The sequence below is a fragment of the Cygnus atratus genome, chromosome Z, assembly GCF_013377495.2.
Source record: "Cygnus atratus isolate AKBS03 ecotype Queensland, Australia chromosome Z, CAtr_DNAZoo_HiC_assembly, whole genome shotgun sequence".
In the NCBI taxonomy this organism is placed as follows: domain Eukaryota; kingdom Metazoa; phylum Chordata; class Aves; order Anseriformes; family Anatidae; genus Cygnus; species Cygnus atratus.
In genome coordinates this window covers 74,990,778-75,017,001 of record NC_066396.1, presented here as the reverse complement: position 1 = coordinate 75,017,001, position 26,224 = coordinate 74,990,778, and the positions used below count along the sequence as shown (strand labels likewise).

The window sequence follows — 26,224 nt, the reverse complement described above, 5'->3', positions numbered from 1 at the left end:
ACACTTCCAAGCACTTTCCTACCTATGACAGCTTCTAACCAAATCAGGAATGGTAGGATTCATACTTGGATTTTCAATGGGGACCTGAAGAAGACTATCATTATAACACCTTATTTGTCCCAAAAGGGTCTTAGATTAAATATTTCAATAAAAACACTTTTAACCCATACAAGACACCTCTATGTTTGTGCTGGCAAAACTTCAATATGCCATTGGTTCCCCTTTCTGCTAAGGTGGGAGAAATGGAATATAAAGCAAACATTAGAAAGCAGCAACAGCTTTCTATCGGTGTCATGTGCCACGGCATCCTTCAGCAAAAAGGGATGATGGATCAGGGAGGAGAAAGTTAAAGAAAACAAAACATTACAAGCACAAGGCCCTCAGTTAGAAGCAGTTAGACTGTCCCTCGGCTTTCTGAGAGGCTTCTCTACTGACTGTGAGGGAGGGCTAACTGTGGCAGTGTGTTAGCTGTTGAGATGTCCTGCAGGCACTGACCTTGGCACACAGCTCTAGGACAGGCTCAGGGAGGAAGAGACCTAACGAAGATAGTGCTGCTCAGTGAGAGGAGAAATCAGTCATCTCACCGTGTCCATGTAAAGGCTAAAGGTGTCACCACTCGAGCCAAACAAATGGAGAAACTACGTCATTCTTCAGGCAAACACTGGGTCTTCGGGGTAAAGACATACTAATGTCCAAGGTCATAGAGTGTACTCTTGCTGAGGGTATGATGTTTGCCTGAAAGTCCTCACATTGTATTTCTCTCCGGGAATACAGACCTGCACTATGAAGAAAACAACATGAAAAAAATAAAAAAGAGGTCTATGTACTTGGATTTGGTGAATAGCTGTGGTGTGATTTGATATAAAATGGAATGCTGATGTATCATATATAGAGCTTTCGTATTTTTCAAAGAAAAACTGCACTAAGCAACTGAAAAGTCTGCATGTCATTGTAACATGGGAAGAAGGTGTTTCAATGGGATTTTGATGGAGAATTTGACTTGCACTTGTGCGTCTCTAAGTGGGCATATTTCTTCTTATAATCATCTTTCTCACACATACAGTATGTGAATCACACACATTAAAGGAAATCAGAACTTGCTGTTTCATTATCCCTGCTACCAAAGGATTGCATTTAGTCAATGTGTATACTAATTAGGAAGTAAAATATGTTTCTGTGCTAAATTTTCAACTCAGTAAAATCAGTTTAATACCTATAAAGCCACAGGAATGATAGTAAGGATCAGTCAAGGATCTGCCCCAGAGGTTCTGCATTTTGTTTCTTACTCTTCCTTCCTGAGCAGTGTAGTTTCCTAAGTATAAGCTTCCAGAAGATCTAAACCTAAACTGAAAGCATTATCCCAGATCCCTGTAACCAATTGCCATGCTTTAACTTGTAAATATTTGCAGTATGTTTTAGAAAGAGGAATAATTTGAAAAAAAATTGGAAAAGTCTCAGTTTCACAGCATCATAAATTGTGTTATATATACGGGGGAGGAGAAGTGGGCGGAAAAGTAGGGAGAGCGAATAGGTCCAATAATTGGTTGTGTGTGTGTTGTCTGGCAGCCAATCAATGATCCTGTGCAGTGACATTCCCCAACCAGCCTGGAGAGGAGGGAGAAAAAAGGAGTGAAAAAAAAAAAAAGAAAAAAAACCACACCTGTCAAGAATTTTATAAAAGTTAGTGACTGGAAGGGCTGGGTCTCTTTGCCTGCAGCCACCTCACCAGAAGCTTGGAGCAGCGGAGGCACTGTCCACAAGCAAGTAAGTATAATCATTTCCTTTCTAACTTGTAAAGGTGGTAATGCGAATCAGCAGCTGTGACACAATGTGTTTATCTACAGAGGGTGGCGGTGGGGGGTGTTTCTGTTTGTGTTTTTATTTTATTTTCCAGGAAAAGCTTGCAAGGAATAAGCATACAGCCATTCTGCAGTGATCTGCCAATGTGACCCATTTGCTGCTAACACTGGCTTTCTAACTTAGTTTAGTAATTCAAAACTCCTAGAGTAAGTGAATCCTTAGTCTGCGAGAATAGAGCAATAACATACCTGCATTGCTTTCTACCGCTTCATTTTCTTATGTGTTTATTTATGCTCGTGGAGTACATAAATTTTTGTTTTGCAAGGAGAAGAAAGAATCTCTGGAGAATGCAGTTGGTCCTGACAAGTGCCAGTGCTGACAAAAGCGTAATTATCTGTGTTCACTGTGTAGTTCTTCTGAAGCATTAGTGCAGTAGTGCCGATAAGATTCTTCAGCAGGGTATGTAAGATATAGTCTGCAATGCAGAAAACTAATAAATGGGGAAAGAGAGGCTTGGGAATATCATTTTTATGCCCTTGCAACAGGCTGTAACCTTTCTAGATGTGAACAGCTGGCTTCAGGAAATTGCTTGTCAAGTAATTTAGATCCTGACTGAGCCTGTGATCCTCCATCGCTTTCTCAACTATCCCATGTGCCTAGCACCCAAAACTATGTAGCCCACCTGAAAATGTCACCTCCACTTCCCTCAATCTCCCCTGCTGCCAGGCAAGTTTTTCTCAGGCAAGTCTGACAGCAATTTTTTACCTTTTCTAAGAAGAGCCCAGCCCTGAGATATAAGAACCTTCACCCTAATGAGCATGCTTACTTCCAACTAATTAGTGTTTGTGGCCACCTCAGCCATCTCTAGCCATCACGAGCTCTCCAGGAGTGCTGTACACCACATGCAGAGGCTAGGTCCCTGAAAACATATCTTCCTTTCTCAGTTGCTAGAGAGGGGAAACTGGGCGTACATTCACTCAGGTTCTCAACCTCTTAAGAGTCAGCAAAATCTACCAAGCAATTTGCCTTTAAATATGCCCCCAAAGACCTGTCAAAATGGTGAAATCTATTTTTTCAGAGTTTTCACAATAATTAATATGACAATCAAAAACATCTGCTGTTTTTTCTGGGTGAAATAGGTCTGAATATCTTTTTGTCTCACTTCTTAGCACCCAGAAGTGAAACATTTTGCTGTATTAAAACCTTTACTCCTACCACAAACATGAGGGGAGAAACATCCTGTTTTTCCCTCACAGCTCCTTCACCATACATACAGAAGTCACTGCTTTCTTTTCAGCTTCCAAAAGCAAGTACTCCCATACGGAGTCTCAGGATAATTCAGTCTGAAAGGGACGTTAGGAGGTCTGTAGCCCAACCTCCTGCTCAAGCAGGGAGTCAGATCTGTCTGCTCACGATTTCAGGCTGGTCTTGACAGCCTCCAAGGATGAAGACAGCACAGCCTCTCTGCCAACCTGCTCTACTGCTTGGCTGTCCCAGTAGTGAAGAAAATTTCTTATATCCATTCTGAACCTCTCTACTTTTAACTTATGCCTGTTGTCTCACCTTCCTGCCACACACTGCTGTGAAGAGTCTGGCTTTGTCTGCAGATCACCTCTGTAGGTACCAGTGGCTGATGTGAGGTGCCCCTGAAGCCATCTCTGCATGAGGCTGAACTAGCCCCAGCCTTCTTCTCTCAGGGTAAGCGCTCCAACCACCAACCTTCTTGGTGGCATCTGCTGAACTCACTCCAGTTTGTTGATGCCTTTCCTGTACCACAGAGGCACAAAAGTAGATACAGTTAGACATGGCATAACCAGTCCTGGGCAGAGGGGGATAATCTCTGTCCTCCCCTGGCTCTCTGGCCATAGCCCTACTTGCACAGGATGCTGCTGGTCCTTGTTGCTGGACCCTGCTCAGCTCGCTGCCTGATGGGCTCAGTCTCCCAAGAGCTGTTCCCCAGCCTCAACGGCCCTGGTGGGATCGCTGCTCTCCCAGGACACGGCTGGGCATCTGTCCTGCTGAACTTCATGGTGTTCCTGCTGGCACCCTCACTCCCTGACCTGGCTGCCCTGAACAGTCACCCTGCAACGGAGCGTATCAGCTACTGGTGCCAGCTGAGTGTCTTCGGCAGGCTGGGTAGGAATGCACTCTGTCAGCAAGATGGTGCCAGGCCTGTCCAACCATTTGTACCTCTGTTTTGCCCAGTGGCCAAGGAACCAAACATACTTAGACAAAGGTTTTTAACAGAGCTGCATGGTGAAGTGAGGCCAATAGATCTGCTGGCTATAAAGAGCATATCAGGTGTGTACCACGTTATGGGACTGACCCTCCCACGCATACATCTGTGAATGAGGAGCAAACCCAGTCAGGTTAATACTATGCCCAAATGTGACAGCCTAAATTTTTGAACACATTTCATTCTCCCTATCAACACCATGTATTTATCTGTATCTGCAACTTTTGCTTCTTCGAACCCTGTAATGTGCGCTGGCCTGAAGCAGAATTTCCTGAGTGCACAGTGCAATGATATGCACATGTGCTTCGTATTGCTAACTGTCAAAGATGGTGTTGAAGGACTGTGTTTACCAGTAGCTGAACAGCCAAAGCTACATGCGTTGGATACAAACTGTATTTTGAGAGTTTGGTCCAGCACATTTGGAACCAGTTTTATAAAAGATGGCAATGAAGAGACCAAGAGAAAACAGACACTAATCTGATCCCTCCCCATCTGCTAACCAGGACTCAGGTGAGATTTTCTGTAAGATTAGAAGATGCCAGTCACTTCAGGTGGCTGGAAATAAAAGAAGCTGAAGAATATTAATTTTTACAAGATGACCTGATGTGGCATTTAACAGTTTGTTTCTTCTGCTCTTCAGCTTGTCTCTGCCCTTTGGTTCTCACTATTAATATTAACAGGATGCAGTGTTTGTGCTGATATCCATGAAGATATTTCCCCTGCAGTCCTCCATTACAGTGGCTGAGAAAAACTTGAGACGTCAGCAACACAATATTTACTTTTAGAACTGTGCCATTCTCTTTCTCCCCAGCCCTATCCCCTGCTGGTCACAGGCTGTGGACTGAACAAAGAACTTGGTTTGTTTAAGTTGCTGCTGAAGCCTAACAAACACTCCAGGTAGACATAAACCTGTTGTTATGCATTCTGTGCAGTTCCATTTTTTTGTTTGTTCTTCCACTTTTTAAAAATACATTACGGGAGAGGTTAACACAAAAAGAATAATTGCTGTCCTGTACTTATATAAATCAATGTGAAATGACTTGAGCTTATGATACTTAGGACACTAGCCCACAGCTTAAAATGGGTAAATACAAATAAAACTTCTTGAAAAACTTTATTGGTGGGAAAACTTCTAGACACTGTTACTCAGAACAAAGTTCCTTTGAGCTTTTCCCTGCCTGGAAAAGTGGACAAATTAAATAAAGCAGAGTGATATGGCAAAGAGGCTTCATTCATGGAAAAATGAAGTAAGCTGCCTGCCTGGGTGCAAATGTTTTTCCTCAGGACATCTGTGGTGACACATCCGGAGAGACTGCACTGTCTCTTTAAAGGGTCATTAATGTTTCAGTGGATGTGCTGGGAGGTTAATCTTTAAAAGGCAGCTCTAAGAAGCGTTACTGAATTGTAAGCGTTCTCCAGCCCCCTTGATATGCTCAGATCCGTACCTTACAGCAGGGACACCCATTCCAGAATCCAGCAGGGAAGTTCCTTAGTGGTTATGCTCCTCATGAGAGATTTACAGGAAAATAAAACCCTAAACAAAGGGTCCTTGAACATCTTGGGCCTTGAGCTATCACTCCCCTTACAAGTGCTCTTTTGCACTCATGTATTCTCCATTTCAGTTAGACACACTGTGTGTTTTATTGCTCCTTGTAGCTCGGCAGAGCAGCTGGGAACCACTCACCACAGTCTTACAGATCACAGGCTTTGGGGAGCCCTTTGTCAAGTCTCCATCTACTTCTTCACACTTTATGGGAAACTTGCATGAAAACTGGAACAAACTTACTGTCTTCCAATTCATCTCTGACTTGTGGAACTACGCTTTATTGTTTTGGTCTCCCTGCGCACACAGTTGGACCACTATTATCCACTAAAATCTCGTATTTCCATGTTTCAGCAATTTGCATTGCGGGCTGGTTTTGGGTGATAACTGTCTTTGTTATCTTTCTGCAAGCACAAGTAACATGCAAAATACAAAAGACATTAGCATCATTGTTTAATGCATTACTGGAGAGAATGCATACCTGTAATAATGTAACCAGAGTGACTGATGATCTTGTACCTCAGCTAGCTGGATTAAAGATTATCTGGATACACCTGCTTATGCTGTAACACACCTCCAAACTGCAACTCTGAAATCCCTTTACTGGTTTAGCGATTCATTAATTCAACCTTGGACTAGGTCACATTCCCTAAAAATTTGGCAGTCTTTTCCACTGAGACTGTGAACTACTAGAGCTGTTCCTCATCATTTTGCACAGCAATTTACTGGTTTGGCTGAAGTGCTTACAATATTAACTATTATAGTAATCACAGTAAAAAGGTAGTTACCTTTTTCTATGAGTTCTCCAAGAGACGTATCAGACACAGAAAGCAGGTGATGAGGAAGGTTAGAGGTCTACTTTATAGCTGTGTAGCACAAACCATAGTTCTTCAAATTCTTTTAGGTGGGCCAAACGGGATAAAAACCAGGAGTGATGGAGTTGCAGCCATCATAGTAGAAGGGTGCTTCCCAAAGCTCTGGCCACAGAAAATTCAGCAAAGGCTGCTTTTGCAAGACCCCAGCAATGCACTTCAGCACTTGGGAGAGGAGGGAACCCCCTTCATTTAGCATACTCTTCATCACACCCTCTCTCAAAATTCTTCTAAACCTAGAATAACTCAGTGCTGCTAAGTCACATAGGATAAATTCTAGCCTCAAAAGACTCACAAAATGGTAAAAGCAAAACATCTGGATACTGACCAGCCTGTACTGACAGACAATACCAATTAAACCTTGAACAGTAACAATACAAACACCTTCAACTTTAAACGAGAGACACACGAGCAGTCAGAGCACTGTGACAGCATTGTTTCTAGGAAATTTGGGCAGCACTTGGCATGGCATGGTGCACAGAACTCCACTGATGTCAGCATCTACCACACCATTAGTAGCAGCCAGACCCCTGTTACTGTCTATTATGCTCTTCAATGGGGAAGGCTACACAGGGATCCTGGCAATGTAGTAGCTGTTTGCAGACAGAAAGGATGGAGGACTTGGCTGCATGTATGCTTATATGGGGGGTTGTACGTGCCTCCTGCCCCTGTAGGGCTGAATTAGGGAAACAGAAGGTGCAGATGCTACCCAGAGGCCTGTTCCTCTGGAATAAAACTTGTTATTGGAGATATTTGGTGTTGTTTTTAAGGATTCATCTCATGGATGTACCACTTGCTGATACTTGCACTGGTGGTCCTCTAGGTATAGAAGATGATGAACAGACAACAGAGTCTTCACAGGTCAAACTCACAGGTGCTTACATATAGTGAAGTATTGTGGACTATTCAGATGATAAATTATAATTTAATCTCATTTAATGAGAACTTTAATAAGATCAAACATGTTGTCAAAACAAGACAGAACCTGGATTTCAGGTGCAGGATACATGCAGCTGGTAAGCCTCTGCCAGAGCTGAGAAGACAGAAATGGATGGTGAATCCTTCTAAACTCCCACATCTTGTCCAGAGCAAGCAACATGGTACAGTTCTGAGAGCAGCCATGGGGGAGGAGAGAACTACAGAGCAAGGCAGGACAGAAGAGGCGAAAAGGCAAGCAGACAAAGTAGCAAATACTGCCAACACAGGCCAGGGAATGGGAGAATGGGCACTGTTAGGAAGAGAGGAAAAGCAAGCTATGTGATAACTGGCAGTCTTCTGATTAGGACCAACAGGTTGCAAGTGCTTTGCAAAGAAGTTTGCAGTGTCTGCAGTTAGCATACTTGTTAGTTTGGCACACATTTTTTTGACACACTGACCTTCCTTTAGTCTCTGAGCAAATCCATGCAAAATGCAGGCTTTCCCACTTCTGTAGTAGAAGGGTGTGTTGGGATGTGGCTCCTGCATTTCCCTCTTCTACTTTCGCCAGAAATACCAAACCAAGAAGGACTCACACTGGATTTCTGGGCATGTGTCTATGACAACGTGGACCGGACAAGCACCAAGAGGCCTCCAATAGGAATACTCAAACCTGGTGCCTCAGGCTGGTGGTTTCTGCATATAGTCTCCCATCAGCTTGTAACTGTAATTCTCTCCCACAGATAAGTCACCATGACTCACCAGTTCCCAGCACTGTCTCCAGAGCAGAAGAAAGCTCTTTCAGACATTGCTCAGCGGATTGTGGCTTCAGGAAAGGGGATCCTAGCTGCAGATGAATCAGTGGGTGAGTTCTGGATAGCAATCAATTAGCAATACCCAAACTTTTGTCCTCGTTTTGCTTCATCTTTGAATTCAGTGAAGTAAAAACAAAAAAAAGTTAAAATTCATTGACTGAGCAGGAACATCTCTGCCAACAGGGCTGCAAATGCTGACAAACTATGCACTTCTGCACTGAAGCCCCAGTTCTTTCTAATTAGTACATTTTGGATCCAGGAGAGCAGCCAGCCTAACACCTTTCTGCCTGCCCTTTGGCCACCTTTCTAGGTACCATGGGGAACAGGCTGCAGAGGATCAATGTGGAGAACACAGAGGAGAATCGCCGTGCTTTTCGAGAGATACTCTTCTCTTCCGATACTTCCATCAACCAGAGCATTGGGGGAGTGATACTTTTCCATGAGACCCTCTATCAGAAAGACAGCAGTGGAAAGCCGTTTCCAGCTATCATCAAAGAAAAAGGCATTGTGGTGGGAATAAAAGTGAGTATCTGTACATGTGTGGGGGCTATACTCATTCCCAACAACAACTTTTGTTTGTTTTGTGGTTTTGAAATCCCTAGAATGTCTCTGCCACCATTCTCTGCATTGCTTTTGTACAACTAACCAGGGAAACATTTGCACCCAATGCAGGACCCTTTCATCCAACAACACCCATCTATTCACTATTCACTGCAGTTAACATCCTTCCATGCAATAACCTAATTAAATCCTTTCTGCAGCTAACAGAGCTGTTGATCCACTCCCCACAGCCACCTGCATGTTGCCCCCATTACCCAATTCCCTCCTGTTCTTCCCCTTTGCTGCAACCCTTCTCTTCCTTCCACTAGCAGTCTGTTCAGCCCTATACTTTACTCACAGTCAATCTGCAAAGGCAGACTAGGTCTGGGGTGCAAGGTTCAGACTGACCTCCCTCACTCTGTAACTCCTTCTGTTTCTGCTGTCTCTTCAGCTGGATAAAGGAACATCGCCCCTAGCAGGAACAAATGGAGAAACCACCATTGAAGGTAAGGAGAGATCTCAGCTATGACTGGTATAGTGAAAGTCATGGGGTGACTCAACAGGAATTGCAGCCTTGGCTGGTGTCATGATACTTTTCAGAGGTATTTCTGAAAGAGCTGTTCTCACTGAAGCACTGTTCTTTCACCTGCAGGACTGGATGGACTGTCTGAGCGCTGCGCCCAGTACAAGAAAGATGGTGTTGACTTTGGCAAGTGGCGTGCAGTGTTGAGGATCACCAGCACAACACCCTCTCAACTTGCCATCCAAGAGAATGCCAATGCACTGGCACGCTATGCCAGCATCTGCCAGCAGGTATCTACCCTCCTGCAGCCTTTCTTGAAATGTTGTTGTCCCTTCTTCACTGTTCCCTCTGATAATAGACTAGGTATCGTGAACCGCAGATCTCTGTGAGGGCCTTGGGAAATGTGGAGAAAGGGCAGTGCAGCAAGCAGGCATGCCACCAAAGACTGTAGAGACAGCCTGGACAGTTTTTCTTCCACACCTCCAAAGACTTCCTTGTTTTTCCTTCCTTAGAATGGCTTGGTGCCCATTGTGGAACCAGAAGTCTTACCTGATGGAGACCACGATCTCCAGCACTGCCAGTATGTCACAGAAAAGGTAAGAGATTCTTCATCTCTGTCCCCTCACAAATCAGTAGTTAATCTTATGCAGCTTTTGCACTGGCAGATCTCAAGGAGTTTTGACCAAAAAGGTCCTCCATAACTGTATCACAGAAATGGGTCACTCATAGTCAAATAATTAGCTGGTAGCAAATGTGAGAGCAGAATCCCTGTTTTTGGATTTCCTATCAAACCGTCAATATAAGCATTCCTGAGCTCAAAAGGATACATTGGTGATAAAGGCATTTACTCCTTGTTCAGTATGTCAGTTTGTAAGGACAAACCCAATAAAAAAGGAAAGCAGTGTCCTAGTCATCACAAAAGTAGTGGTGCCTTCAGGGCTGCAACCCGTGACAAATTTCAAGAAATTCAGTTTGATCTTCTCCCACTCCCAAGGAATAAGCTGTCTTTCCACAGCAGGTTGAGGGAAAGCTTTGAGCACAGATGTGTATTCAATCCTCCTATTCACCCCCCAGGTTCTGGCTGCTGTCTACAAGGCCTTGAACGATCATCATGTCTACCTGGAGGGGACACTGCTGAAACCCAACATGGTGACAGCCGGGCATGCCTGCCCCAAGAAGTACACCCCTCAGGATGTAGCTGCAGCAACCGTCACTACTCTCCTCCGCACCGTTCCTGCTGCTGTTCCTGGTGATTCTTGATTTGTTCCCGTATATCCCTTCACACTGTCACTCTTACTTAACTGGCCTTGCTCCTCCATCTGACATGCTCACTCCTCTGGCACGCAGAGGTCAGGGATGGTGGCTTGGTGTCTGGAGCACACCAGTTTCTAAGTTCTGAGATCTCTTTCTTGTAGGAATCTGCTTCCTGTCTGGAGGTCAAAGTGAAGAGGAGGCTTCTCTCAACCTGAATGCCATGAATCAGTCCTCTCTGCCTAAACCTTGGAAACTGACCTTTTCATATGGAAGGGCTCTGCAGGCCTCTGCCCTGGCAGCATGGCTGGGCAAATCAGAGAACAAGAAGGCTGCACAGGAGGCTTTCCGCAAGCGGGCGCAGGTACAAGGCCTTCCCCTTGATGCCAAGAGGAGCTGCTCCCTCCTTTCCGTGTCAGAGAGAAGTCATACGTCTCTGTGTCATTTGGGAGATGTTGTCACCTTCCTAAGGTTCCTCTTATTCCTGCCCTTCCTGGTGCTTCATGTACACCGAGGACATTATTCTAGTTGGCATGACAGAAGTCTAATGCAAGAAACAGCAGAGGTTGTTACTAGTCACAGCTGGATAATTTTCTTTTGTAATGTAGACTTACATCCACGGTGTGTTTGTCTGAAGAAAAGTGCTCCCCTTGCTGTCAACCAGCTAGTGACTATCAAACAGGCCTTGACAGTGTCACAAAACTAAGCTCATAAATATTATCAGTGAATTCAGAAGCTGACTCCTTTTTCCACAATTTTGCACTTTGTTCACTGCTACTGTCTTTCTACAGTTGTCTTTCTTACTCCAAGCTAATATGATCCCCTCCTTTTTTGTTTCTTTTTCAGATTAATAGTTTAGCTTGCAGAGGACAGTATGTTGTGTCTGGGAAGACTGATGCAGCTGCCACGCAGTCACTTTTCACTGCCAGCTACACCTATTGAAAGCACAGGAATCTGCCTTTGTCCTGTCCTGCTTCATCTGGTGAAAGGTGCTCGGAAAGGAAAGAAAAACAAAGAAACCTAATTTTCCTTACTGTGAACAAAACTGGAAATGGATTAGCTTACTCTTCTAGCCTTGACTTTCACAATTTACAGAGGGGATATTCTTTTTTCATCTACACTTTCTAAAAATGAAGAATTATTTCCATATAATAAACAATAACTAACACTGAATCATGAATCCACTCTCCCTTTGGTTTAAACTTAGTCCCTAGAGTAGTAGGCATATTAAGTAGTTACCACTAGATACCCTTGCCCATTACCACATTTTTGCAGCCAAAATCTTAAAACCTGTATTTAATTATGTGAATAAAACAGTAATTCAAAACCAGTCTCTGTCTCACGAATATTTATTCTGTATAAACTTTTCAGTCTCTTTCACACCTCCGTGGTTCTCAGTCGCCGATGCAAAAATTAAGTTGAAGTGCTATTGTTGGTGAGTTTGGGAAATCCTGAGGAGATCTAAGTGAAATAATCCAATAGTGATAAAACTGGAGATGTTAATTCTGCTAAATGAAGTCAGAAACTGAAAAAAAGTTCAGAGATGAATGTGACAAGCACTACACTGTACTCCAGACTGTTAAACAACATTACCACAAAAAAACTTTTGGTCCTCTGCAGAATCATTCACTTGGTTCAGCTCAGCAAGGTTGCCATACACTGACTTAGGGTTGCACAGGCTGAGTTAGTGCTGTCCGAAGCCTACTTATCTTGGTGCTTATATTGTGGCATTTTCATGGTAATTAACATTAAACGTGCAGGGAAGGATCTTGGCCTACCCAGCTGGCATAACTTGAATAATTAGTTTGATGTTGAAGGCCCACATTTTGACCTTTGATATGTTGCCAACTAGTTGTTCGTGATGCTAAGCTCTGTTAGAAAAAGCACTGTCAGGCAGTTATGAAAAAATGCAGCTTTGCCATAAATGGCAGAAAAAGCAGAACTAAAGTCATATCAGGATATTCACTGGTTGACATGCTACACTAACCACCTGGTAAAGCCTTGGAGCAGCCCACCAAGCAGTAAAGACCATAAAATCCTGAAGATGCTATGTGCTCCGTCTCAGAAACCTCATACAACTCACCTGGAAGAGAGGCAGTATGACTTTAACTCCAGGGTCACCTGAACATGAAGGCCCTCTAGGGCCACGGAGGACTGAGCTTGTGCAGCCACAGCCACCAAGTGCAGCACTCGACTCCTCACTACCACTGACACCCGCTGCTCCTGCCAGCAAGGAAAGGGAAAGCAGGGAGAATCCATTTCTCATAACTTTGATGGTGGTGGTGGTTTTGTGTGTGTGTGTTAGCAACCACTGTGTTAGAGAGGCAATACATAACGAAACTCTTTCACAAAGGTCCAATCCTTGGGTAATCAGTGTGTGTGTGCATTTAGTCTGTCCTGATGTAACCATGAAGGAAGATCGAGTGACTTGCCAAAAAGCACTCCAGGAGCCCATAGCAGAGCCATGAACACCTCTTTTTTGGTTCATTTGTTGTCCTGTAGGTCTCCATACACCTGAGTTCAAATAAACTCCTGTTCCTGCTATGTATTTCATTGCTGTGCCATGTATCAGTGTGATGCGTCTCTTAAGGGTGGAAAAGAGTTTTCCCTGAACCTCTCACTTCAGCAAGAGAAAGCTGTGTCTTGGCTAAAGATTTCCTGCTCCTTTGCAGGACACCTGTCACCAACGCTGTGCTAGATGCTGCTGGAGGCTGTGCCTGGCCCCGACATTTATTTGTGTTTTGTGGCCAGGGCAAAGAGATGTACACTACATGGGAATCAAAGCACGGGTGTGTCTTTTGGCTGAGTTTTATGGCATCACCCCTCACTGTGTAAAACGAATTTATTTAATTAAATAAAATAGGAAAACGGGTCTTAAACTCTCGTGCCCATCTTTTATTGACAGAAGCAGCACCTCCCCTTGTTTCCATCACACCCGGCACTACAACTCCCATCAGGCAGGGCGGGAGCGGGCAGAAGTGGCGTCACGGCGGGCCGCCGGGAGGGAAGGGGAAGGGGAAGGGCTCCGCGAAATGGCGGCGACCGCCAGGGGGCTGATGGCGGCGGCGGGGCGGCGGCTGAGCTGCGGCTGGGGCCGGGGCCTGGTGTCGGTGCCGCGGCGGCTCTTCTGGGGCGCCCGCAGGTATCAGCTGGTGGGGGGCGCTGGCCGCCGGGGCTGCAGGGTTTGTCGTGGGCACCGGGGGGCGTTTGGGACCCAATAGCTGGGGGTAGGCTTTGTTTTCTGGTTGAAACCGATTTGCTTATTTATTTATTTATAAGCATATAGGAATTGTTTTTTCCTGTGGTAGCACTTACTGTTTTTGAGTTATCATCTTCACAGTCCACTAGAAAATTGAGCTGGGGCTGTGTAACAAGTCAGTAAGCTGGTTAGGATTTTTACTTGCTTATTTTAATAAAATAAAGGAGGCAAGTGATTTCTATTTAGAAAAAAACAAAACAAAACAAAAAAAAAAACATCTGCCAAGCAGCAGCTGGGGCAAAATCAATAGTCTAGCTTAGGCACTTTTGTTCTTCTGGACCTTTGTGGCACTTTGTTCATAGTGGACCTGCTGTGTCTGTAGGATGTGTAAACTCTTGTCAGACTATCATTTTAAGTGATTAGGAATAGAAACATGCTCTGATTTCAGCTTAAGTAGCCAAGAAACTGAAAATACTTATGTCTGATGTCAACAGGAAGGACGAAAAAGAAGTAGAAGCAAGAGCAGATGCAATCATTGAAGAGAAGACTGAACCCAGTGTGATCTGTCCCCCACCACGCAGCAGAAATTATGTTCCTCCAGAGGATATACAGAGCTTACTCGAGTCTCATGTCAGGAAGATTTTCGGACCCTCGCTTCCTGATCAGTGGCAGCAGGCGTCCCTAAAAGAAAACAAGCTAAAGTTTCGGCTCCTGGCTCAGCTGGCAGCAGAACTTGGTCATGCTGTCCCCAATTCACAGCTCCACCTGATGTGCAGTGCCCAGGATGTCTTGACTTTCTATAGCACTCCTGTGAAGGAGGGGTCCAAGTTTGATGAACTGCGTGCCTCAGAGCTACCCCCAAACCTGAAGATTTCGTGGGAGCAGTGAGTGCTGCTGTGAAGCACTGCTTTGTTTTGGTTGTGCTCTTAAGGCAGAGCTGCAGAGCTGAAACAGCCCTCTCACTGTGATATCAACCGAGTATACGAGTATCACCAATAAAACTTCATCTAGTTGTCATGAGATTTCATTGTTTCTGTTTGTTATATACTGAAAAAGCAGAAGTTCTTTATGAAACAGTGACACAGTGTGGTCAGTAAAGGTAAAAATGTCTGCTTTATGGCCTCTGGCCTGCTGCCTAACAGCTACAGAGCCTAGTGGGCATACATGGAGAGGACCAGCTCCTGCATTTCTTCCCTGCGCCTCATAAATGTCTTGCCTTTGGCTCTGAACTGTGTAATGGGATTTTACAAAGTGTGTATTACTGTATTTTGCTGTGGTGTTCAACTCAGCTACCAAGACTAGCCTGGCAGACTTTGGTAGGGGAACGTGTGGGGAGGTATGCCAGCATTCTCCCCCTGCCTTTTGAGACTCAAAATCATATCAGAAATGTTTCTAAAACCCATCACAGACATAGTCTTAAAATAAAACTCCACTTTTTCTACTACAAATTACTACATGGCCATAGTGGGTACCAAGTAGAACTCTGAAATCTATGAGCTCGTTAATGGTGAACTCTTTAACAGTCCCATTAGGGTGACTGCCATCAAAGCAGCTTGTAGCATTCTCTGGCTGTATTTTCATATTTCTGAATTCTGTTGATCCTTGCAATAACTATTACTTAATGTTGTTTTTTAATTCCTTTGGTACTGATTATGTAGGCTTGTAATCAGAGAAGACAGCAGTGGAATTAGGAGAAATGTGCTGGATTATACTGTTCACTCCTCTGAACCCCATCTCCACTTGAAACGTTTAGAAACTGCAGCTTTTGTCTTATGGTGCTCAGTTTCATTATTCAGCAAACTTCTTGCACTGCTTCTTTAGCTCTGAAGAAATTTAAGAAACCCGTTCTTGTATCCTTTAGAGTCCTGTGGAATTGCAGAGTGGTTTTAGCATGCTAAATGCTTGCTGTCAGGGTGAAAAAGGGGACAGGGTGTTTTCATTGGCACTGCAGAATGCTCTCTGTTAACAAGTCCCTTCCCTGTAGCTTGTGGAAGAACACAGTGTGATAAATAGATAAATCTGTGTGCAGAGAGGTAGTTGAGCACCAATTGTGCATTAAATCTGTGGTGTGTATGCCCTACACTAGGACATTTTCTACAATATTTAGTGTGCATATGGCCCATGTTGGGAGAGAAGAGACCTCTTCAGAGAAGCATTATGAGGTTGGTATATGTAACATCTCTAAATGTTTTTAAGTACCACATAATTTATATAACAACATAATTTATAATAAACCACAACACCGTTTCCCACAACATTCTCCTCAAGAAACTGGCTACTCATGGCTTGGACTGGCGTACGCTTTGTTGGGTTAAAAACTGGCTGGATGGCCGAGCCCAAATTGTTGTGGTGAATGGAGCCAAATCCAGCTGGAGGCCGGTTACTAGTGGAGTCCCCCAGGGCTCAGTGCTGGGGCCGGTCCTCTTTAATATCTTTATCGATGACCTGGATGAGGGGATCGAGTGCACCCTCAGTAAGTTTGCAGATGACACCAAGGTAGGTGCGTGTGTCGATCTGCTCGAGGGTAGGAAGGCTCTGCAGGAGGATCTGGATAGGCTGGACCGATGGGCTGAGGCCAACTGTATGAAGTTCAACAAGGCCAAGTGCCGGGTCCTGCACCTGGGGCACAACAACCCCAAGCAGCGCTACAGGCTGGGAGATGAGTGGTTGGAAAGCTGCCTGGCAGAGAAGGACCTGGGAGTACTGGTTGATAGGCAGCTGAATATGAGCCAGCAGTGTGCTCAGGTGGCCAAGAAGGCCAACAGTATCCTGGCTTGCATAAGAAGCAGTGTGGCCAGCAGGGCTAGGGAAGTGATTGTTCCTTCTCGGCGGCTCTGGTGAGGCTGCACCTCGAGTACTGTGTTCAGTTTTGGGCCTCTCACTACAAGAAGGACATGGAGGTGCTCGAGCGAGTCCAGAGAAGGGCAACGAAGCTGGTGAGGGGTCTGGAGAACAAGTCTTACGAGGAGCGGCTGAGGGAGCTGGGCTTGTTCAGCCTGGAGAAGAGGAGGCTCAGGGGCGACCTTATCGCTCTCTACAGGTACCTTAAAGGAGGCGGTAGCGAGGTGGGGGTTGGTCTGTTCTCCCACATGCCTGGTGACAGGATGAGGGAGAATGGGCTAAAGCTGCGCGAGGGGAGGTTTAGGTTGGATATTAGGAAGAACTTCTTTACCAAAAGGGTTGTTAGGCACTGGAATGGGCTGCCCAGGGAAGTGGTTGAGTCACCATCCCTGGAGGTCTTTAAAAGACGTTTAGATGTAGAGCTTAGTGATATGGTTTAGTGGAGGTCTTGTTAGTGTTGGACAGAGGTTGGACTGGGTGATCTTGGAGGTCTCTTTCAACCTAGACGATTCTGTGATTCTGTGATTCTGTAATAAAAATGAAGCAGTTGAGCAGCACAAAACTGAAAATTAGCAGTGGGTTTAGATGGACACACCAAAAGCAAGTATTAGCTGAGAATCACAGCCTGTGCCATAAAATTTTCTGTAGTTTTGAGTTTTGTTTTTTGAAGATCCATTTGGGGTAAAACTGGGGGGTTCAGCTGGTAAGGAAGTCTAAGCTTTCTGTGAACTGAAGCATACTGAACTGCTCTGCTATCTCCTCTGGGTAGAGGAACACTTCTACATGCTGTTTTTTTTCACTTTGATGGGTTTGGATGTAGTAAGAAGGTATGTAACACGCATCTGCTTTATGGGCTATCTGGGAGCAATGCATTGGAAATTACCATGAAATTATGTCTTTCTATCAAAGGAAAGATACTATTGTCTCCTTGTACATGCGTCTCCTCTGAGGTCTAAGCCTCACTCTTCCACCAGCACACTAGAGCAAGAAGCTGCAAGGACTAATATGAAAGGAAGAACGATCAAATGTGGGCATTTGAATTGAAGACTTTAAGGGAGGATCTGTAAATACGGCTTTCTGAGAAAAAAAGAACTGTTCACCAGGGAAGAAAAGCCAGAAAGTGAAAACATACAGTTGCCTTTTTGTGCCAAGCCATTGTAAACTGAAGTAACTGGCTTTATAGTAGTAGTTTTGTATTTTGCAGGAGTGCTAAAACAAATAACATTTATAACACATAGGAAACTAAGGTGGAGAACATGGTAAAATGAGGTACCAGAAGTTTCTTTCCAAAAGTACGCTTTAGGTCCAAATGTTGCTTGGCTGACCTAATTCAAGCTCATGCTCTTAGTAAAAGTAGACCGACATATTTCAGACACCAAAGGTGTTTCACAATAACATTGTACTATTTTCCATCTCCTGCAGAGATAGGTTTGATGGGAACTTATGATTTTGTTCTAGAAAGCTTCAGTCACTGAATTGCCCAAGTACTGCTATACTTCATGGTAAGAAGTCATTTTTGTAAAACAAGTGTTAATTTTGTGTAATGCAGTCACATTAAACTCCTATTATTAAACACAACCTACTTCGTTATCTCCTCTTCCTTTTGACAATGGAGTCCTCTTCCAGTACGGAAACAAACTTAAAATGGAATTATTTTTATTTTATTTATTTATTTCTTTCTTTGATGAAGAATTCCCCCAGGCTCTAGTTGATTTCACAATTTATTGAACTGTTCTGTCTTTTCGAAGATCCTGAGCCCTTTCAAGCCTTTATTCAGTGTTGCCTTCCTAATTCCTGCTGCAAAGTCTGAGCAAAACACAGACTTACGCTATGGAAATGTTCCCCATCCTGCACAACTTCACTCAGCTACTGCAATGTCTCTGTCTGTAGTACCGTGGTATGTCAGTAAATAGGTTGGATACCTGATTTTATGAGACTCTTTTATTCTGTGATTTTATTTTTATTATTTTTAATGCAGGTTTCACTCCATTCTATTTAAGTGTTTCCTGTTCCTCTTGTCCTTTTCTGCACTCTGTTTCACCTGCCACAAAGTGTATTTCTGCAGTGGTCATGCTTGCATTCATCCTCAAAGCTCTGTGACTGGTGGAGAAAGGGTGCTGAGTCCATGCCTTCTGTAAGTACAGTGCTGCTGAGGAGGACGTGGAACAGGCTGCTGCCCCATGGGGACGGAAATAAAAGGCTACACTGCTGTGCAGGGTGTGTGCTTGTTCCATAGCCTGAAACCAAGCTTTCACCCTTAGAAGAGAAAATAGCTGGCCTTACAGTAGCAGCATAAAGACAACCTGACAGAATCTTACAGCAGGGAAGCTGCTCCACTGGCTAGTAAAATAGGATGTGACTGTGAGTACCTTGCACATCCATCTGGACTTGACTCTGCCACTTGTTCACTACACACCATTAGCCTGCAGCCACCCAAAGCACAGAGAGGTAATAGGCAGCTCTGAAAACACAGGTTGGCATAACCTGCTCCAGGGGGCCCTCTGCTCACCTGTGAAGGTAGCATCAACGAGATGTCAAACACAGTGACACCATGTCAAATGCAGTGACACGTCAAATGCAGTGACATGTTAAATACAGTGCCAATGACTGACTTGAGTAAGTAGTGTCAATCTTTCATCCTCCTCCCAGGAATCATTTTCTTGCTAATGAAAACCTTTCTCTGTATCCCAGTTGGCAGTCAGTTAGCCTTCCTAAATTAAAACACATCAACTGTTATGAGTGCATTTTATAACTAGTGGTGGCTGATTCACTTATGCAACATGTAAAGCCTATTTTCCAAAACGGTGGAACAATCATTATCCAGAGGAAGAATCTTTTCATGATATTCAGGGGCAACATTAAAAGCAACATTAATTCAGGTGAATTAAACCTGAGGGCTTCCTTCCTTAGATAGGAATAAATATGAATTTACTCTATTAAACAGTTACAGTTTTAACATGTAGAATTGGTACAAGCTCTTGAGGTCTCAGCCCTTGCCCTAGAGTATTAAAGTTTGCATTTCTGGCTTCTGTAAGAACTTGGTTTTTTGTAGATAGGTAGTAGATGGAGGAAAACAAATGGGACCTGATCAGATGGTATGCAGTCCATAACTGCATAGCACGTATCATTGATCTTCAAAGCTTTCATGTGATTATTCTCTTTGCTTTGGCTCAACATCTGTCCTAAGCCTTAGGTTTGTGCCTCAAGTGAGCTTGGAAGAAGTAATGATGCTCTTCTTACCAAGAGGTGCAAGGTTGCAAACCAGGCAGGCCTTGTTTGTATCCATTTGAAATGCGGTCTGAGTTGTCCGTAGCATAAGATGCTGACCAACACCTGAGGCTTTTCAGTGAGAGCAGTTTTGTAGAACATGCCCATTCAAGTCTAGGGGAGGACAAACACTTTATTTGTACTGGTTTTGGTGAAATGTGCCAGTTTTCCCTTCGCACAGGTACTCAACCAAAGCAGAAGAAGGCTGTTACTGATACCGAGTCATGTTCCAAAGCCTTTGCACAGCACAAGACACAGCTTACATGCCGGGAGGAGCCAGAACAACAGTTGTGGGTACAGCAGGAGTGCTGCCTGGGGGACAGAGAGAGGCCACAGCCCTCCAGAAGGGTCTCTTCTGCCCAAACGGGCAGTTCAGGCACTGCTGCCAGTATTTATTTTAGACAATATGTTTTTACAGTAGATTGCAGAAGCCACTGTTGAGTGCCTGTACAGAAGCTGCCTAAACTCGCTGTACACGGCACATTGAGATAACTCTTCCTCAGAACAGGAACTGAAAAAAATAAAAATCCAAAGGCTATTTAGAGACTGATTTTTCACTGGGTCATAGGTTCCAGGAGGTGGATATGTTGTTCCTGAAGGGAGAGATACACATGGAAATAAAATGTACTGTTAGGTTTCAACTGTCCATAAAGGGGGGCATCTGTCAACTGGAAAAGGCTGAGGGCACTGTAAATCTAACGTGAGACAGGCCCAGCTTCATCTCTCCAGTCATCCGGAACGTAGGTATAAGCGTGCTCATGCTTATGGACCTGCATCTACCTGCAGACTTCTCCAGGAGGAGGCATCCCTACACATCAGAGAACAGAGCAGGGCTCGCTTGTTTCATGGTGGAGAGCGGGGGGCTTCTTACCACCCTGCACGTTAACTGTAAGGATAAAGCACTCCTTCAGGAAGTGGAAAATCCTGATTCAAATAATTCTTCATCCTCAGGGATGAGGAGGAAATTCAAAAACATGTTTTCCACCTTCAGGAAGACTGTCCATGCCATCGTGCTAGCGGCTAAACAGTGGGGGATAGCGTCACTACTAATTTTGTCGATGCCATTAACCAAGAATGCAAGATGCACGCTGTGCTAACAGCACACTGAGAAGACCCATAATGCTGGGCACTATGGCTGTGAAAACTAGGCTACAGGATATAAAGGGCTACAGAACAGAAAGAGTATTTACAGAATATAAAGAATATAAAGGATGTAATATATTTTTTATTTTAGAATTTAATCCCACTGATAACCTCTTGCAGTATGAATGGACTAGGTGCTGCTGACTGGGCATATTAAATGGAGTGTTCATTGCTGATGAGCTTTCCTAATGTTATTACCTTCCTAAAGCAACAGGACAAGGACCGGCTCCAAAGCCAAATTTATTCAGCAGCAGTCTTCTCCCAGCTTCAGTGGAATTTGGATCAAAGTTGTAGTGGGTGACCCAGCACACAATCAGTGATTCGTCGTGGCTGCAGAAAGCTTGCATGGTCCAAGTCTGATCTTTGTATTCCTAAGACTGAACCAGACATCAGTAGAGTTACAAGAAAATACCAACCTAGAAGAATCACTGCACTGTGTCAAGACACAGACATCCCACATTTTCTTTGTGTCACAGGCAAATAACTGAGACCAGGCTACACTTTTTTTTTTTTGATTTTTCTTTTCATCTGTTTTGGAAAAAATATACAAAAAAAGCCAAGAAGAACCAAAATGGAAATGTGAGGTAAACATTCCAGTAAAAGTACAGACAGAAGCTCCATTCTTTAAGGGAGACACACAGCAGTTATCACCATGCTAGAAGAATGAGATGCAGGAAAAGCCTAGAAACAGTGAAAAGTCATGTAATGAAGCCTTTGCCCCGGTACTAGCCATGGCATATGCGCTCTTTTTTTCTTTTCCCCTCTGCATGTCCCCTCCCACCCCCCATTATCTTTTTATTCCTTGAACAATGTTTCTGAATTTTAAAATAGCAGTATTGATATAAATTCTGTATGGCAGGATTTACAAAATATGCAGACTGCTATATTACAGACTGTGTCAGTTTTAGTATTTTTTGTTTGTTTGTTTGTTTTTATTTTTGATTTGCCAAAGCCCCTTGGTGAAAACTACAATGTCGGGGCAAAATTGGCTTCTTGGTCATGCCAATCTGAATGCCCAGTAATGCCACTTCAGCGAAGAAGTGGTATCACTTTTCCTTTGCACCAGTGTTACTAGTTACCCCACAAATCTATGATGAAGTTATGAAACACTTAAAGCGCAGCCTCTGCTCCACAGTGATGGCTGTATATCCCCATAGTCAATTCCTGAAGCCAGGTTTCACTGGGAGCTTTAGCTGGGCCTCAGGGAGGAACAGAGATCTAGTGACATGATATAGTCAGCTCACATGCTATCAGCTACTACTATAAATTTTCACGTCCAGTCTGTCTATATTGCAGACCGAGTATGTCATTTTAGTTATTCTTCAATAACTAGCACAATCACCCACACCAGAACAATCAGGCTCTGATTCAGTAAGATGCTTAAGGATACACTTCCGATCCTGCCAATTAGTCTGGAAACTGCACAGCTAACTGAAGTCCATAATGCTAAGGAATGTTTAAGCAGCTCACTGAATCAAGGCTGGATGCTTATTACTTGTTGATAGTATCATTTTCATTTGGGTTAGATTCCTGATCACCATTATTTTCATCTGAATTAAATGTACGCAATTACTTCAGATCTATGCTGAGCTTACTAAGATCAGAATCTGACCCACCTGTAGAAGCACTTTTTATGGTAAGAAAAGGTAAAAGTGATTTTTTTTTCTCAAGATATATAAATTCAAAAATGAAAAAAATCTGTGTACAAATATCACATAACAACACCAACAATTCCATAGATGTAGTTCCTCAGTGCACACTTTAAACAAGAAAAGTTTTTTTTTTTTCTTTTTTTCTTTTTCTATTTTGCTTTTAAATTCTGGCATAATAATATTAAAGCTGACAAAAAATCAGGGCAAGCTACATCACTTCCTCATACAAAAAATGTACAAAACATTAGCCTCTAACTAGACATAACATAATACTGGTCTTCACAGTTTGACATTTAGTAACTGTGTGTCTTGAAGTATTGTACTGGAGGGTAATAAAAAATAGCTTCTGTTGCCAGTTGTCCATCTCAGGTTACTTCAGTCATAGAGGCAGAGTGGTTCTGCAAAGAGGAAAATGCATACACATGAACATTTGTATATTTTGTCACTTACGTATACTAGTGTGTGAAATGGATGCAAAAACCCTTTGCTAAATGCAAAGATAAAATCTGTTGTCCAACTAACAAAACACCTTAAAAGCAAGAAATGACTGCAAACATGAAGTCTGTTCTGAGCTCATGGTGGGAAAGACTGAAGTTGAGCCTTGCTTCTGAGCTATGAGCGCTCACTAGAGGGCTTGAAAAAGAAGGTGCCACTTTTTCACCAGGGATTTTCGAACTGGACTGAATTCTGTCCAAATAAATGTGCCAGTATAGGCTCAAAATACTACATGGTCACACAACTGATGCCATCTAGTGTGTGTCCTTGTTCAGAAAGAGTCTAAAAAGTACACAATATAGCTTCACGTAGTTTGGCTTCCTGTGATGTGTGCATGTAGTTCCTATGTAGTTTGAGACTAGGCAACATACAGAGTTTAAAATCATACATAGGTGGGGAATTATGCCAAAACACAGGCAGACACAGATATATTGCAACACAGAAGTCCTCTCTGGATGGAAACTGTGTTGATTCTTGGAAGCTGAAGTCCAGGACTTCAGTGGCAGCACAGGGACATCCCTGGATCATGCTGCACCTGCAGTATGTGTGTGTACAACGTAAAACAAGAGTGGGAACAGATGGATAAATCTGCACAAAGAAGGACAGTGCGTCTCCATTATATCTGAAGATACAATAATGAGCAGCCACTCACAAGGACTTATTTATAATGGCTTATTTATAACAGTAGGATCACTCTTTTCCTACTCCCGCATGGTAGATTTATGGCCATTTAGAAACTGATACCCTGAATCAGACAAAATCATATTCTTGATTATAGAAGACATCAACACTTCAGGCCTAGTTCCCACCTGCACCTTACAGTTCAGAAGCTTTAAACAGCTGACTAGACAAAAAATTTCTGTGTGTCAATATTTTTACCTCTTCAGCTCTTTTGTCATACACAATGCAATGCGAATGCATAAGTAGGATTTAGTTTCTGGACTCTAAGTCCACCAAGAGAACCGTTAATGTGCACAGTTAAGCAGGATCATTTAAAAATCTTCCACCAAATCTTTGCTGGAAATCAATCAAAACTGACTCTTCAATTAAGCAAAGTATTTCCAGGTGTTAGAAACAACATCTTCTCCATTTTTTTTAAAATGCCCGTTTTCATTTAATTTGTCGAAGGTTGTTACAAAAGTTAGTATTAACCCTGCCATGCTCAAGTACACAGCAATGACATGCCACCTAACACAGGAAGTATAACTTAAAGGAAAAACAAATTACACCAGGGCATTTCAGACAACTCCTCCTTGTTCCCAGAAATTCTTGGCAGGTGGCATTTGCTTTTTTTTGTTTTGGGTACAGTTCAGTTGTGCCAACACAAACCATTCAAGATTAGTAGTTTTACAAAAACACCATCAACAATGATGCTCATGGTAGCTTACCTTTTTGCAAACTTCAGAGAACGTTATTAGCATCTTCTCTGATGGCTTAGAGAGTAGTTAGTATATGATTTCTTCTTACAGAAGATACTGAACAGTAATAAGGATAAAAAACTAATTTCTATCCTAATTTTTTGGGCGGCATAGTTTATCCTCAGGATAACAAATCTTAGGGTAAATCTTTAAGACATCTCCAAAGCATTCTTAAGTGTAAATACACAGAATTATATTCACTTTTCTCTTAATTTTCTGTTCTTCTAAGCCAAACTTTGTTATTGCACAGGACACCTGAAATCCTACAGATTTAGCTTTGGAAGTTCAGAGGGGCAGGAGGTCAACAGAATTTGTTGGTTTAAAAGACAAATGCCTTTAAAAAAAATCTCCCCGTTGTATCATTTCTGTTCAATGGGTTTAATGTTGGGAATGAAACCAGCTCCCCGTGTAGTTATGTATACAACTAATTTTTAGCCTGTCATAACAGAAAATGTGTTTTGGTGATGGCATGGGTGAGTGAATTTACCGTACCTGTGCACTCAGTGTCTCCAGCGGACTTTCCACCCTTGGAAAAGCCATTAGTGGCATTCCGCGTGGGTCTTCAGGCTTCGGTTTAGAAGGAGCTCCATGGGTGCCTTTAAAGTTATGGACAACACATATCCCCTGTGTAATGCAGAAGAAAAAAAAAAAAAAAAAAAGAAAAGTGAGGTCAGCACGTTCTGTCCACAGGAGTAACTCAAAGCAATTCCCACCAGGGTCTCTCAGCTGCCAGTTTTGGCAAAGAACTTCACCTGGGGTTTTGGTTAAAGACATCACCTGTCTCAGCCTTGGGCAACACAGGATTTACTGACACAGCTGGGTGTGCCAGGCAATCTTAGTAAAAGGGTTCATCTTTCCTGGCTGAACCATCCTCAGCTTTCTTATGTTTTATATAGCAGAGCATCTCACGCTGCTCACTTTTGCGTGACAGAAACATGGACCATCCTTTTGCCACATTTTCTTGGCCAAAAATTCCCTTGAGACTCTGACCAACATTTCCAAACAATGAAAAGAGCTCATTCAGTGGCTTAATCTACCTCACATCGGGATGCCACCAAGCTCCTTCAGTATCATTCCCGCATGCTTCCAGCACAACTTGTGCAGAGTTTATCCCACAAGGCCTTCCCCTGTGCGTGACCAGACTCACTGCACCCACCTGGTAATGCTGGTATGATCATACCCTGCACATACCTTCTAGGAGGCTGGGAACAAAGTGAAAACAAGGCATGCAGGAGCTCACACATCAGCTGTCAGAGCAATTCCTGCAGCCAGTTCCTTGCTGGCTCTTCCCCTTTACTGCTTTTCACACCTGAGCAAGGAGAAGGCTGCAGCCTGGGTGAGTTTTGTGCTGAGAGCAGCCATCTCACAGCAGCCCTCCCCTCCATGCTCTGGGGAGACCCCTTCCTCTGCTTGGCAGGGGAGCTTATGCCACTTGCTGGTGGCAGAAGGGTTGCAGGGCCAAATTGTGGCTACGAGTAGGTTCCTAGAAAGAGGTACTGGGAACACATACATCCTGATCAGATGTATGGGGTGACTGCCTATCATATTACATGGGCTACTTCTAAACTGACTTTCCCAGTGGGAATCAGACAAACTGCTCACATTAAAGCCATGGAGATTCATGTTACAGTTTGGAGACAGCTTTTTATTTAAAGGGAACAGGGGAATAAATGATTTGTGAAGGCTTTTTTTTGGACAAAATCCAAGGAGTTTT

General features: G+C 43.5%; 3 protein-coding genes across 8 annotated transcripts in view; 2 read left to right on the top strand and 1 right to left on the bottom strand.

Annotated features, from left to right (window-relative positions):
* Window positions 1-1,564: 1,564 nt before the first annotated feature.
* Window positions 1,565-11,825, top strand: ALDOB (aldolase, fructose-bisphosphate B). Of its 6 annotated transcripts, XM_050716158.1 has the most exons (12): window positions 1,704-1,764; window positions 1,895-2,006; window positions 2,126-2,259; window positions 3,408-3,498; window positions 8,110-8,231; window positions 8,492-8,703; window positions 9,173-9,227; window positions 9,374-9,534; window positions 9,757-9,840; window positions 10,319-10,493; window positions 10,660-10,859; window positions 11,342-11,825. In XM_050716158.1, the coding sequence occupies exons 5-12, from the start codon at window positions 8,120-8,122 to the stop codon at window positions 11,435-11,437; spliced, it is 1,095 nt and encodes a 364-aa protein (XP_050572115.1). In that variant the 5' UTR covers window positions 1,704-1,764; window positions 1,895-2,006; window positions 2,126-2,259; window positions 3,408-3,498; window positions 8,110-8,119; the 3' UTR covers window positions 11,438-11,825. The 6 variants fall into 6 exon arrangements, with proteins under 6 accessions (XP_050572112.1, XP_050572116.1, XP_050572114.1 ...); XM_050716159.1 differs by lacking the exon at window positions 2,126-2,259 and having other exon boundaries at window positions 1,703-1,764; window positions 3,389-3,498; XM_050716157.1 differs by lacking the exons at window positions 1,895-2,006; window positions 2,126-2,259 and having other exon boundaries at window positions 1,703-1,764.
* A 1,653-nt stretch (window positions 11,826-13,478) lies between these two features.
* Window positions 13,479-14,716, top strand: MRPL50 (mitochondrial ribosomal protein L50). The gene is made up of 2 exons (XM_035564524.2): window positions 13,479-13,637; window positions 14,189-14,716. Exons 1-2 carry the CDS (start codon window positions 13,528-13,530, stop codon window positions 14,580-14,582), a joined length of 504 nt encoding a protein of 167 aa, XP_035420417.1. The 5' UTR covers window positions 13,479-13,527; the 3' UTR covers window positions 14,583-14,716.
* Window positions 14,717-22,962: 8,246 nt separating this feature from the next.
* The window catches only part of PLPPR1 (phospholipid phosphatase related 1), a 69,824-nt gene continuing 66,562 nt past the window's right edge, over window positions 22,963-26,224 (bottom strand). Inside the window, exons 6-7 of the mRNA XM_035564526.1 lie at window positions 25,003-25,134; window positions 22,963-22,995 (exon numbers count right to left, since the gene is read on the bottom strand). Coding sequence (XP_035420419.1) covers window positions 22,963-22,995; window positions 25,003-25,134 — 165 coding nt within the window. The remainder of the gene's footprint in view (window positions 22,996-25,002; window positions 25,135-26,224) is intronic.